The sequence below is a fragment of the Pholis gunnellus genome (assembly GCF_910591455.1).
Source record: "Pholis gunnellus genome assembly, chromosome: 14".
In the NCBI taxonomy this organism is placed as follows: Eukaryota; Metazoa; Chordata; class Actinopteri; order Perciformes; family Pholidae; genus Pholis; species Pholis gunnellus.
The window spans coordinates 4,051,350-4,066,164 of NC_136541.1; the positions used below are offsets into that span (position 1 = coordinate 4,051,350).

At 45.9% G+C, this 14,815-nt stretch overlaps 1 protein-coding gene across 1 annotated transcript in view; it reads right to left on the reverse strand.

The window, feature by feature from the left end:
* Positions 1 to 1,001: 1,001 nt before the first annotated feature.
* Positions 1,002 to 14,815, reverse strand: part of zeb1a (zinc finger E-box binding homeobox 1a) — a gene marked incomplete at its 5' end in the record, with an annotated part of 52,160 nt that continues 38,346 nt past the window's right edge. The window contains 7 exons of the mRNA XM_079172930.1: positions 1,002 to 1,824; positions 2,029 to 2,669; positions 2,845 to 3,025; positions 3,394 to 5,156; positions 5,653 to 5,779; positions 6,320 to 6,522; positions 7,269 to 7,421. Coding sequence (XP_079029056.1) covers positions 1,390 to 1,824; positions 2,029 to 2,669; positions 2,845 to 3,025; positions 3,394 to 5,156; positions 5,653 to 5,779; positions 6,320 to 6,522; positions 7,269 to 7,421 — 3,503 coding nt within the window. The 3' untranslated portion in view covers positions 1,002 to 1,389. The remainder of the gene's footprint in view (positions 1,825 to 2,028; positions 2,670 to 2,844; positions 3,026 to 3,393; positions 5,157 to 5,652; positions 5,780 to 6,319; positions 6,523 to 7,268; positions 7,422 to 14,815) is intronic.

The following is a 14,815-nucleotide window of genomic DNA, read 5'->3' on the forward strand; positions in this document are numbered from 1 at the left end:
GCTTAAAAACGTTTGAACTACTTTCTTTTTGAGTGACTGTCAACTGGGCCACAGCTGCAAATGATCCCTCAACATCAAATATACATATTCATTTTTTAAAAATATATATTATGTAGAGGCAAAACCATTAGTTGATGAATTGATTATTTAGTTGATCTGCAAAAAATCAGCGGCAGATTTGGGGATAACTGATTAATTAGTCTCTGTCGTCTTTTTTTTTAAATTGTGGCAAAGAAGCTGCTCTGTGCAAGTCGACAAACATTAGTCAATATGGGTCTTGTGTGAGTAACAGAGGGACATAATACTGGCTACATGTGAGGAGAAGAAACGATAACACTGTTCAATGGCACTTTTAACAGCACACAGGTCTTGCATAAGGCTGGAGGCGTTGGGGTGGAGCAGGGAACAGCCCTGTTCCTTCACGTACAGTATGACTTCATGAACAAGCTAATAACACTGAAACACTGACTCACAACTAAAGTCCACCGAAAGAAGGAGAAGATTGGTAAGAACAGGCGCCCGTGTTTCTGGAACCTCGGCCGAGCCGGGGGGGGCGAGGTGGAGCCTGCTTTTCAATATTCACCCCGGGAGACTCCACCCGCACGGGCGGCGCCGGGTTGCGAAACACTGGCGCCTGATGCTGGCTTTAAGGTTGTGACTCCACCTTCCCTGATAGGACAACATTTGGTTATGGTGCACAGGAGCCACCTTCTCATCCCGGACTCCCCATCCCGCCCACAACCCCCCCCCCAAGAATACTTAGTTTTCCTTAAGGCTAACAGTCAAACTGAAAAGTAAAAGTAATGCTAGCTAGCAAAGACTAACACTAACGCAAACAACATCTCGCGAGCTAGTGTACGTATATAACACTGAAGGGCATACAATGCATGAGGCATGTATCCGTAGGTAAACCAGGAATACTGTAGTGCAGAGGTTTTTGTTCGTAGAACTCAATAAAATACTGATTTAGGAAACTTCATTGGCAATAAAAAGGTATAGAAATTTTTCTCATCTTTACAGGTTAAAATGTTTTTCAAACAATAAACAAGATTAGTAACACTGACCAAATGAAAACAAACAAAACAATAAAACGACCTGGGATGTCTCAGTAACAAGTTTGCCGGGTGAGTTCTGCTTTAAAATCTGTACTTCTATAAACAATTTTTAACACTGATATTTCATTTCCACGAGAAAAAAAAAAAAAAAAAAGTCTGTTTTGTTTTTCTTTTTTTTTCAAGTTCAGGCACACCTGGGTTTTTGTACACAGTAGTGGACCGTTAAGATCAGGCAACCGCCGAGGCTTTCTTGACTTTTCTGCGGTTTTGTCTTAATCGACTCGTCTTCGTTAACCGAGGCATTCGAGCTCTCCCGAAGACATTTTCCCAACTTTTATTTGGCGTTTGTTGTCACCACTTCCTCTGTGGGTTCGGCGCCGTCCGACTCCTCCCTGACGCTTTTGTCCGTATTTGCTTCACAGTCTTCCTCCGTATCCGCACCTGTCGCTTCCTCCTTTTCTTCACTCGTTTCTTCCATGTCTTCGTCTTCCATGTGATCGTCCCCGACCTCGACCTCCAACACGTCACAACCCACCTTCTCCCTCTCTGCCTCTTCCTCTCCTGTCGCGTCTTCCTTCTCCCCCTCTGCCTCTGCCTCTTCCTCACCTGTTGCATCTTCCTTCTCCCCCTCTGGCTCTTCCTCACCTGTCGCGTCTTCCTCCAACATCTCCTCCGTCTCTGCCTCTTCCTCTACTGTCGCGTCTTCCTTCTCCCCCTCTCCCTCTGCCTCTTCCTCTCCTGTCGCGTCTTTCTCCACGATCTCCTCTTCCTCTCCTGTCGCGTTTTCCTCCTCCCCCTCTCCCTCTCCTGTCGCATCTTCCTCCACCATCTCCTCTTCCTCTCCTGTTGCGTCTTCCTCCTCCCTCTCTGCCTCTTCCTCTCCTGTCGCGTCTTCCTCCTCCCTGTCTGCCTCTTCCTCTCCTGTCGCGTCTTCCTCCTCCCCCTCTTCCTCTCCTGTCGCGTCTTCCTCCACCATCTCCTCCCCCTCTGCCTCTTCCTCTCCTGTCGCGTCTTCCTCCACCATCTCCTCCCCCTCTGCCTCTTCCTCTCCTGTCGCGTCTTCCTCCACCATCTCCTCCCCCTCTGCCTCTTCCTCTCCTGTCGCGTCTTCCTCCACCATCTCCTCCCCCTCTGCCTCTTCCTCTCCTGTCGCGTCTTCCTCCACGATCTCCTCTCCCTCCTCCTCGTCGTCGTCCTCAAAGTTCCCCTCGTAGATCTCGCAATCACCGTCGTCCACCTGCACCACCCGGATGTCGTCCATACACATGGCCTCGTCGTCCTCGTCCTCCTCTTCCTCGCTCTCCCTCTCGTCTGAGTCCAGTTGGGAGGGCGGGGTCGTGGTCCGACTGTCCGACTGCAGTCCGGCACCGGGGCTGCCGAGCTCCGACTGAACACTGCGCGGCCCCGAGCCGGAGCCGGAGTTCGGCCCGTCCTTCTTGCAGTAGGAGTAGCGGTGGTTCATGTGCTGGGAGTATGAGCCGGAGTGAGAGAAACGCTTCCCGCACTTGTCGCACTGGTAGGGTTTCTCCCCGGAGTGCAGCCTCGAGTGTTCGATCAGGTGGTGTTTGTGTTTGAAGGCCTTCTTGCAGATGTTGCACTCGTGGGGCCGTTTTCCTGCAGATGAGAGAACAAAGAGTCAGACACGGACTCGTACTGCCTTTGCTCGAAAATAACAAACTAAACTGAACTGCGTTTGGTTCAAATCCTGCTACCTGCTCTCAAAATCGTGACATATATTCAATTGAGTAGAAGTATAGTAGAAGACGTGTCTTCTGATTGTGAGGCCTACCTGTGTGTTCATATTTGTGCCTGAGCAGGGAGCTGCCCTTCTGGAAGACTTTGGAGCAAAGGTCACACGGGTAGACGCCGTTTTCCAGCCGTCGCTTCTTCATCAGTGCGGCCGAATCCGAGTCATTCTGCTCCTCCACTGGTGAGACGCCGTCAGAGCTGCTGTCCACCCTCTTCTCCTGCTGTCAAGGGAAGAAAAATGACATTTATCATCGTGGGTCAAAGTATTTAATTCAATGTGTCGGCTGAAGGCAATCATGTGAGGAAAATGAGCTCAGTGATTCCCTGTTTGAAATGAATGGGTGCTGCTCTGTGGTCAGAGTAGTAGAACAGATATAAGATGAGACAATAAGCTCAGATCTTGTATTGTGCTTGCCACCTGCTGACTAAAAGTGGTTAACCTCAGAACGCTCCCTTTAAGGTGGATTAGCTATTCTCAATTTAGGGAAATGCTGCTCCTCCTAGTGGTAAAGTGTGGTACCCCAGTGCGGTCCTGTGTTTGGATTCAAATCAAACCGGGTTGAGAATTTTTACCAACCCTACTACCAACCTTATGGCCGTTGAGTACGACAGTCTTTGCTCCAGTGACGCTGCCGGCCGTGGTGGCGTAGGTGTAGGTGAGCTGGGGGATGAGGATGGTGCGTTTCGTCGTGGTGTTGATGGCCTTGAGGCAGCTCACCGTGCCCTGACTAGCGATGGCCACTAACGTGGGCAGCTGAGCGGCAGTGACGATGCTAACAGGTCTTCCGGTCTGAGGCGTGGTGATGTAGATGGTTCGACCCTCCAGCTGCTCCTTCCTCAGGCAGGTCAGGTTCAGCGGATGTTCCTGCTGCTTGGCGGGAGGCGTGGTGGTTTCCAATGCTGCTGTGATATGTTTAGGGAGGGAGAGGTCAAGCGGCTCGGCCTGAGAGTCCACGAAGTCTGGGTCTTCAGGCTCGCTCTTAACGATGATGAGGTCCCCAATATCGCGGCTTAGTGGTGAAGAGTCTGACGGGGAAGCTCTGCCAGATTCTGATGAGTCTTTGTTGGAGGTTTCTTGGGAACTGTCTTCCTCTGCCATCCCATTCTGATTCGAGGCGTCCTCTGAGCTGGAATTTCTGGTTTCAGTGTTCTTTGAAACCGACATGGCTATTTTGCGGTATTTTCCCACATTTTTCCCAGAGTTCATCTTCGCAAACCACTTTCTGACCACATCCACGTGAATCCTGACAGACCCTGAGATCTTTGTCAGCTCCTCCTCGCTGGGGTTGGCATTGGAGGCAAAGTAGGTCTTGAGGAGTGAGAGGAGGTCGTCCACAGGCGGCTCCTCCAGCGTCACCCCCGCCTCGCTTAGCAGAGCGGCGAACGAGGGGTCCAAAGCGGCGGAGTCGACGGCCTCCCCGTTGGCTGCTTTGCGGTGCTGGAGGAGGTGTAACGCCTCCAGGTTGTCGGGACAGTCATCGCACAGTAAACACGTGCTGTTGACTTTTGGCATCCGAGCCGTCTGTGTGACTGCTTCTGTCTCCGTGATGGCCACTGATTCTGGCTCTGCCTTTACGATAGAGAGGTCGGTCACCTCTGGGGTTGAGGGTCTATCTGTCTTGGTGGGGGTGGGGGCTGCAGCAGTGGTGACAGTGGGAAGGGGAGCAGGACTGGTTTTAGCAACAATCGCAGCGGTCTGGGTCGTGGCAGTGGTGGCGGCTGCAGGGCTGATGCTGTAGTTGATGATGATCTTTGTGGTGCCGTCGTGATCCACAAAAGCCGGCAGGCTGATGATCTGGTGCTGTGGCTGCTGGACCACAAATCCCTGCTTCCCCTGCGTCACCACCCCGTTAGCTGTACCCAGCACCTGCCTGAGCACATTTCCATCCATCGCCACCTTCAGCACATTCTGCAAGTCGCTCAGATTGATGCTGATGGGCGACATGAGGCCGACTGTTGGGACGACCATAGCCACACCCTGAGGGAGGGTCGTAGCCGGAACCACAGCTGGCTGTGCCGTCCCTCCGTTCACCACGCCGTTGGTACCGGCTGAAGTTGCCGGTGCCGCGATCACAGGCTTGCACTCGTATTCCACAGGTTCAGATTTGATCTGGGTGACGGGGAGCTGCTCCTGCAGGGGTTTGCTTTCAGTCTTCTCTTTAAGAATCATGCGGACCGGAGCAATTACAGCCGGTGTGGTCTGGGCGGTGGGTGCGGGGGATTTGATCGACGTTCGCGGGACGCCATTGGGAGGTGCTGCGCCCACACACTTCTTACTGCTGATGTGGGAGCTGTAGGAGCCTGAGTGGGAGAATCGCTTCTTGCAGTTTGAGCATTCGTACGGTTTCTCACCTAAGAGGAGCACACGGAGAAATGACAAAAAACTGTTAAAAAGAGAAGTTCTATCACATCTTCAATTAGGATTATTTTTATTTGAATACTTTTTTTTATGGTAGGGACTGGATATGGTACCTCTATTGATATTAAATGTCTGGTCAAATTTACAATCTTATTAACTTAATCCGTGATTAGATAGTTTTCTGTTTTTAAATCACAATTTGCCTAATTTTAGACTGAATTTCCATCATTTTGTCTTTTGTTTGCATGGTCATTTTTGGGGTTCATGCAGATGATTTTTTTAACTCAGTGAATAAAAGGAAAGCCTGTTGTAACAGAGCATCCAAGAAAGAGATAATAAAAGCTGTAATCAACTTGTGATGACTGTGTAGATTTGATTATAACCATCAATCAACTGCAAACACAGTGATTACAGATAATAAACAACTGCTACAAGCCTTTGCCTGGAGATTTGGGTCATGGGCTGCGTGAGAACAAGGCAACAGCTCACCGCTGTGAATGCGCAGGTGCTCCTTCAGGTGGTGCTTGTACTTGAAGGCCTTGGAGCATTCGGTACACTTGAACTTGCGGGTTCCACCTGTTCCTCCTGATCCACCTGTCGACTGGGAAACGTGACGCTGAGACAGACAAAAAACAGTCGAGGAGGACGGCGATGAGAAGATGTGTCCATACAATAGATATAAGTCAGAAGTCTTCCTTTTGTTGTTAACATGAGCTGTTTAGTATTCATGTAACACAGAAAGCTTTGACCTTCTTAGAAACACAGGAGAAATCTATATGTTCTTCAAGGTTTCAGAGCAACATTGATTATCTATGCAGAGGTTTAAGTATATGACTGGATTTGCAGATTGTAAAGTTGCGTATTGATTTTGAATGAATAATAAATCACAGTGCATGAAAGGAGACCCCAACGTCGATGAATTTGTCAGGTGACCAGCACTTAAAAAAACAAAGAAAAACATTTAAAGGAGAAAAAAGCCGATATAAAACCAGCCAATTTCAGTAAAAGCAGAAAATTGTGGTTACTAGGAATTATCAAGCCATAATATAAGACTTCCAAAGACAAATAAACGTTATATACTAAGACTTTTCCAGCCTTGAAACCATACAATCTTTTGTAATATATATTAGAACAGACGTCGGGTCCCGATGTTTACCTGCTCCCTGGTGCCCCTGTGGTGGCTCATGTGCCTCTCCAGCTGCGAGCGGTAGGTGAAGGTGTAGCTGCAGTGCGTGCAGCTGTAGTTGTCCTCGCTGGTCTCGTGGCGATACTTGATGTGCTCCTTCAGCGAGGCGTTGCGCTTGTAGCCCCGGGAGCAGTAGGGGCAAGTGTGCAACTGGGAGAAGGAGTCCGGGGTGCCTGCGATGGAGACGACAGGGAGAGGAACACGGAGGGTGATGCTTAACGTCTGCCATCGTCTGATTAGGTCGTCAACATTTCTGTAACTTTATGAAACTGACAGTCACGACCAGGTCAGGCCGTGATTGGCCAGCTGTCCCTCGAGTGAGTGTGATGAAGTCTTTCTTGTCTTTGAGCTGAGTTGCCTCTAAAGGCTTTAATTGGCTGCTATCTGAGCACTGGAGGTGTAGCGTCTCCACTTTGCTGTACCTTGAAGTTGAACGTTTAGCTCGACTAAAGTCTCTGTGTTTTCCGGTGGTGGTGTCTGGCTGTCCCATACAAGGATATATAAGTTATTATATAATATATAAGAGTTGATAGTGATCGAATGGGGATTAGTGTATTATTTAAAGTGGGTTTTGTGTCACAAGTTTTATTACGGGTTCATATCCCTCACGGTTGCTTAACATTTCTCTGTCAGCGTCCACACTGTCAGAGCGAGTTGAACCCCCAATGAACAGTAATAAGTTGAATTTGGTAAGATTTATCATAAACGCATTGATTCTATTGCAATTTAATGGATGCAAACATCTTGTTATTGATTATAATCATTTAATTATGAGCTCAAAACAGTCCCTAATTTAGTGGACGTATCTTTTTGTCTTCCTGTTATGTAACAGCTGTACGATCACATTACGATCTTGCTAATTGCAGCTTGAACCAATGATGAGAAGGGAAGCTTGAACAATGGCTTGTGTAAATGTTACCGTTTTCATCAGCGCCCCCTGTCTCTGCCGGACTCTGCTCATCGTCCGGGGCTTCAGGATAGATGACGGCTGTGTCTCCCTGCTGGAGAATCTCGTCCACTAGAGTGTCCTTCTCATCCTCCTCTTCCTCTTCTGACACATACTCCTCCTTCACTAAAAACACACACAGACAAAAGGTTTTAAAATATATACAGTGGAGCAGAGAGGCAAAGAGTATCCATCCAAGTAACTCGGTAGATATATTTACAAAACCCGGCCCACTAGAGAGCGCCACAGGGCCTCTTTAGGATTCCCTGTGAAGCGACTACATCTCTCTTGAACACATTTATATTCCTGAAATCAAAGCCTGGGGAGCACCATTTTCTAAAACAGTTGAGAAAACCCTTTTTGGACCTTTGGACAATAAACCTAACGGCTCTGAAGAACCTTTTATAAAGCTCCATGCGCTGATTGTTGTTGATCCCGGTGGCTGCCCATCATCAGAAGACAACCACCTGCCCCACTGTGGATGAAGTCAACAAGACGAGAGTAAAAAGAAGAAAACAAGCTTTTTAAAGCTAGACATTGGCCAAACATTGTGAACTCTTCACACCTTCAGGAGGCCAAACCCCGTCTTAAAGGACGACATGAGAATATAAATAAAACCACTCCAACGATTCAGCTGTCGTGACTCTTCTCGACCTCATTTCTGTACAAAACCGAAGGCTAAAAAAACAGATTACTGAGCGGGCTCAGGTGAAACTACTGTCATGGCTGTTCTGTGTAGACAGCCATGACCTGTGGGACAGTGTTTGATACAAATAAAAAACATCCTTCCTGCGATGTTTTCTTTCCAAATAGCGTATCAGAGATAAAACCATCTTAAATGTATAAGATGTGAACAGCTGATGCTGGTTTCATGTAGACCGGATGAGTTTCCCTGTAACTACAATGAGCCTCATGAGGAATAATTATACGGCTCCACTTGATCCTAGTGTCACACTGACAGTCTGTCCTCCATCCAACACTTACTCCCATTCAACCAAACACTCAAATTCAACTCAATACGAGACTCACGGACACAAAGACATGAGCTGAAAAACTCGCCCACGAGCTGAACGTCTGAGGCTCTGTGTGCTGTAAGATGTAAACAAGTTTGACATGAAGGCTGGAGTTTGCTCTCTGTGGCATTACAGCGATGCTTAGAGCAGAAAGAGTGTCCAGTTGACTATATTAAGATTTACAATGGCTTGATTTTATTCACTGATGCCAGCAATTCAAAGTAGCCGAAAAAAACAGTCCGTCGGAAAATGTCAGTTTGTGAATCGTGGGCCGTGTTTAGAGAGCCGACCGCGGCTCAAAGCGAGTTAAGACTTAAAGCTTTCTCAAGTCGTCTCTTGTTTCGTACGTCCATCTGTGAACACTTACAGGATCACAGTTTAACAAATCTCATATCAACTTTCAGGTTTTAGATGAAACAATAGTGGGGGAGAAAACTCCGTCTATGAAGGGTTAATGTTTTAAAGCGACTTAGTACGGCGCTCCTTTAAAGATTTGGTGCTCACAGGAGACAGAGTTTAAAACAACAACGGCCAGAGAGCGGCTGAGATGTTTTGACTTTTACTCTCTATTATCGAGCTCAAGCGGCCAGCGAGGAACTTCCTTCAGACGAGAACAACAAAGCTGAACAGATAAAGAGGATTAAACATACATATATTATAGATATATAAATGTATGTATATAAAAGCACCAATGACCAACAATAAAATAAGAAATAAAACATCTATATACAAGTGTAAACAATGTAAATAGTGCAGTAGTAGTGAGTAATAGTGAGGCCAAACCCGAGGCCTCATATTGTTAGATACAAGGTTTGTATTTTAGACGTTTTATTAATGTGTTCCATGTGTTTCCTTGTCCTCTCTGCTGTTTTCGTTCCCTTCTTTCACTCTCGCTTGGCCTCTTGACTACGATCCACTGTTGTGTTGCATAATAACCTCTTTAACACAACAGTGGTGCAGCACATGGAGCGCAGACGTTACCTCACTCTCTGTGTGTGTGTGTGTGAAAACGTTGATAAGAACAAGCAGCGATGGGATGGATGAGGCATTTTGACTGCAGGTGGGACCGGTGCCAAAGGCCACGCCTCTTCCTGCGGAGCCTCGTCAGGGACAGGTGCAGCTGTGTGTGTGTGTGTGTGTGTGTGTGGCTGAGTCCTGCTAAAGCCTCATGTTAAACGCACAGATCTCAGCTTCCCATGATCTCATCCATAAGATTTCCAAATCTCTCTTTTTCCCCCTCGGAGGTGCACTCATCTAACTTTCATCAAGCTCCTAACTCTCTCGACTCATCGCTCTTTCTCTTATTACCTCGTCCTTTCTCTCCCTTAAGTTACTAGTCTGTCACCTCCTGTCTCTTCTCCTCTTCATCTCTACCCTTCCTCCCTTTCTCTTCCTCGTACGCCGACACTAACGGCAGCAGCTTCAGTATTGAGGATGTGGAAGCTGCTAAATCTAAAAACACATCTTGTTCTCTCCGTCTTGGACTTCACACTGAGCCAGAAGTTTTGACATCGAAAAAGAGCTTTTTCAAAGTGAAGAGCACAACTTTCTGACGACTTAAACGTTTTCCATCATCACTTCTTCTAAATGTCCAGAGAGCTGATCACAAACTACACGTGTTGTCATTAACCTGGATACCCGTCTGCTGATAACTTAGTGATCGTAAAACGGATCGTTGTTGTTCTTATCGTACGATAAATGGACATTTTGTTGACATTTTAGTCAACATGATGCCAGAACAAACAGCAGATTTAAAGCTTAAGGCCTACGCGTTTAAAAAAACGCTTATTATGCATTATTATATTATGCTATTATATTATCATATCAGTGGCATTAAATGGTCTTAAAATGACAAAATATCGTCCAACATAAAGTAGTGATCGTGACAGTCAAACCCTCAGATATTCAGTTTACAATCTCACAAAGAAGAGCAGATAAATCCTCACAATTCAGAAGTTGGAACAGAGAAAAGTTTAGCATCTCTGTGTGAAAAACGACTTGAGTGACGAATGAACATTGTTATGTCTATCGACTAGTTATAGACCAACAGGATGTACGATGAACAGATTTGCTGTTTTGCCATCAGAAATAAATAAATGTATTTGTTTTATAATTGTTCAGACGTTTAATGTGGACGGAGATCTTTACAAAAACAACCGGAGGACAATAGTCTCCACGTAGGCTGTTTTCACACGTGAGCAGAATTTTGATTCTGGTCTGTTATGGACGTCGCCTCACTCGTTAGCTGCCCTCCCTTCTTTCTCTGCCCGACTCTTTTTGTCCTCCTCCCTCTTTCTTACTTCACTTCCCTCCATCGCTCTCTCGTCCCTTCGTCCTACCTCTTCCTCCTCACTCCTTTTCCATTCCTCTCACTCGCACCTCTCTCCATTTGCTCTTGTAACTTCTCTGCACCGTCACCTTTTCTTTCAATCCTTTTTTTTCTCTTCTGTTTCTGCCCCTCACCTCCCTCCTTTACTTCATTTCTCTCCCTCACCCCTCCTCACCCCTCCTCACCCCTCCTCACCCCGTCGCTGATACCCCCTCGCTGCATATTTTCCCACCACACTCTACAATTACACTTAATGCCTCACAAAAAGCCACGCAGTAATGACGACCAGGACCCCGCAACACACACACACATGTGGGATATCAGAAAGGAATGAAAACAGGAAATCATGTGGCGCACACACACACACACACACACACACACACACACACACACACACACACACACACACACACACACACACACACACACACACACACACACACACACACACATTCAATGGGAGTTATTCACAAGCATCCAGTGCAGACGCACACATACACAGAGCGCTGCACTCGTGTACCTTGCCAGAAGCTGTCACAGTGAGTCCGTGGTGGATTTATAAGGCAGGATGGATCGGAGCTGCAGTGCGGCCCAGACTGCAGGGGGAGTAGTGGATACTAATCTCTCACCAGAGGACCAATTCAACACCAGCTGCTCTCTCCTCTCCCCCTCAAGACGGGGAGGAAAGAAAGGAGCGAAAGTCAGACGATCCCCCAAAAAACTAAAAAAATCACGCGAAGCCTTTGAAGGGTTCCCGACGTGGCTCAACAGCGCTGCAACGTTTCATGACTTTTCCATGACGCCCCTCCAAACACCGCCGGAGCTCTGGCACACTCTGAGGACGGCTCTCCTTCCTGGTTTGTTAATGTTTCTCTAAAGGAGTGTGAGCAGGAAGGTTTTCTGCTGCAGGTGCGGCTGTAAAACAACAGGTATCGCCATGAAGTCAAAAACATCACGGTGCTCTCTCCTTCTGTGACCCCAGAAGAACCCGTCCTGACTCCACCTTTATAAACTCAGTATGAAGCCTGTCTGTCGGTGTGTCGGTCTGTATATATAGGATATAGTTTACTGTCCTGCGTCAGCTGACAGTGAGGGTCAAGGGTTCAAAAACAGCCATCGAGACAATAAATGAACGACTTCCCTCTGCTCAACAATGCACATTCTACTCAGGCCACACAACTCAGCGCCATGTTGCTGCAAGCGACACTGGCAACAGACAGAAAAAGGTTCGTACAGCATCGCAAAAAGAAGTGGAGCTGCAACGTTTAGTCGACTGATGGATTAGTTGATTTGACAGTTAAAGTAATTTTTCATGCAAAAATGGCAGAAAATGCAGTTTTCTGGAGATTTCCTGCTTTTCTCTGCTTGACATCATATTAAACTGAATATGTACGTACGTGACAAAACGAGACATTCCACGGACTTTGAGAAACTGGGACGGACATTTTAAAACCAAGCCGGGCTTCAGATCTCGTTTTTTTTAATTCCTGGAATTCTAGGGAGGCTGAAACCAAAGATCAACAACCGATCAGAGGAACTGATGGATGAATGTGATCGCTAATTAAAGCAGAAGTCCATAAAAACTTTGTCATTTGCTTTCGTGACTCTTCCGTATCATTCTAACAAACATCGAGCACACTCACTCATATCACCAGAGTTTCAGGTAAATCTCTTTATAATGTATTCATGTGTCGATACTATGAGGTCGGAGGTCGGAGGTCAGGCCAAATAACCGGCACTGCAAAATCCACATCATCCAGCTCACCAACGTAACAATAATGACGTTTATTTCTACAGAACTTATATGAAGAGATTACAAAGTGCTCGACAAAAGGAAAACAAATCCAGAATAGAGTTTAGAGTCCGTCTGATACTGATACTGGCTACATTAGACTGAACCTGATAATCTATATGTGAGACCTTTTCAAAATATATCAGCCAATATATCAATGAGCCACATGAGAGCCTGAATGTTGGTATTGTTGTGATAATTGTAGCCGACGTACTTAAACCATTGATGCTAATATGAAAGGCTAGCACCCACTCTGTTTGTTTAAGTGATGAGAGGAAACAAACAGAGAGACTGTTGACTCCTAAATGCATGTATTTGGTTTCATTTCTAAAGTATTTACATGTGTGTATGTGTTCAATAACACATGCATCAAAGGTTTATCTCTTCTAAATGGCTGCCAGCTAGTCCAGATCATGTGAGGTGATGTGGAAACGGCAGTGAAGACGGTCAGGAACGTTCACAGATTCACTCTTCTCACAGCAACGAGAGGAAGACGCCTAAAAAAAGTTAGAAAAGTTCGCTTCTTCACACACAAAAAAAGAAAAGTCAAATAAGCGATGATGCTAATGTCAAGGTTTACTGAACAACAACAAGCTCAGCAAAACCCTCTGTGGATAATTAACAGGCTAATAATAAGCCGGAGCACCACCCGTCACTGCAAACACCGAGGAGAGGCTTTCACACAACATCTGAGCGGGAGAAGAAAACGAGGAGAAGAGGAGAGAAAAGTAGGGAAACAAAGGCAAAGAAGACAATAAAGAGATGAAGAGAGACCAGTGACTGCAGAGAAACAACAAGTACACGGAGGAGAAAGGAGAGAGACACACACAAAGTGAAAGAGAGCGAGCAGCGCTCATGAGCACTGCTCACACACCATGTAAGGCTTTATTCAGAAACAATGAAACAAGCCTCCAGAGCAATATCTCTCTGTGTCACATTTCTCGCCGTCTCCATGGTTTTAGTATTTCCTGCTTGGCTGTAACTGGCTGCTGTTGAGATGAAGGCAGATGCTTGCGTAGGCTGAGCCGCGTGCGGGGAATGGAGGATTAAAAGGGCATTGAGAAGCGGTGTAAACACAAGCCAATCAACCCCTGCCGCTGAAGGCAGACTTGGTTCTGCCTCCGCTTATTAAATCTCGTGGTCGTTTTGTTGTTTGGGTTCGGATTCTACGGCGCGACGGTGGCTCAGAGCTGATCCTGCAAACTGGCTTACTTTTGGTTATCTGGAGGTTTAAATTCAAGAGTTTCAGAAGTGAAAAAGACATAAAAACCTTCAAAAAAAGAGTCTTTCTGCTTTCGGTCTGCGCTTCCTGCAGCCGGGGAAACTTCTGAAACTATAAGAGCGGCCGAATAAGAGGGAGGACAGCAGGAAATTGATTGATTAGCTGAGTTTAATAAAGCAGACGTGGCGCATCGTGCATGACGAAACCTGTTCTGTGTTAATCTACAAGTGTCTGCATACCAAGTTTAGCTGACTCAGCTCCCCACAGACAAACACAGACAGTGCTAATGAGGAAACTCATTAAAGTGATATTTCACTAATATCTCAGTCCTACATCTCGTATATCTTCTCTTCCAGATCCTAAATTGTGAAGTCTTGCTGCTGTTCTTTGTATTATGTGATAGTAAACCAAACATATTTGGGTTTTAGACTGATGGTCGGACAGAACAAGACATTCATATTTCACGTTGGGCTTTGATGAGCCTTTTTCACACGGGATGCACCGACACCGATCTGTTTATTATACTGTATACATTATAATCCTGTTTACGTTTTTACCAGTGTGTCGATGCATTAAAAAGGTTGAAACTTGAATTGTAATTCCTGTCAATTTTGAAGTTTTTTTTACCAAGTTGCTTGTGCACGATATATTTATCTTAAAGGTAAAGCGTGAAGTATTTCGGGGGATCGGTACCAGGTATCCGTATCTCGACTTAAAAAGTCAGATTACTGGTTCCCTGTTTTCCCCAATTTTCTGACATTTTATAAAGCAAATAAATAATCAATTAATACAAAAATCAGCAGATTATTAATTGTTAGTTGCAATCAAAAGATGTTGTAATAAGATGCATTAAAACAGGTATCAGTATAGTAGGTGTGGTCCCTAAATATGTTAATTTATGCAGCAAATAACTACTCTAATAAATATAGAGCGTATATTACTGAATATGTGGCAAGACATCTTAATAAGCCTTATTCTTTTTATGATTCTCTAATAATTCAACACCTCACATTTGGGTGATGTAATATTTCTTCAGACGTTTTGGGGGAAAACCTGAGTCATTAATTTTGAACAGCGACACCAGAGATGACAAGGAATGATGATCGAGCTCGTCACTGTGTTTTATCAGAGAGGGATGGGATGCTTCATGCATGTGTGTGTGTG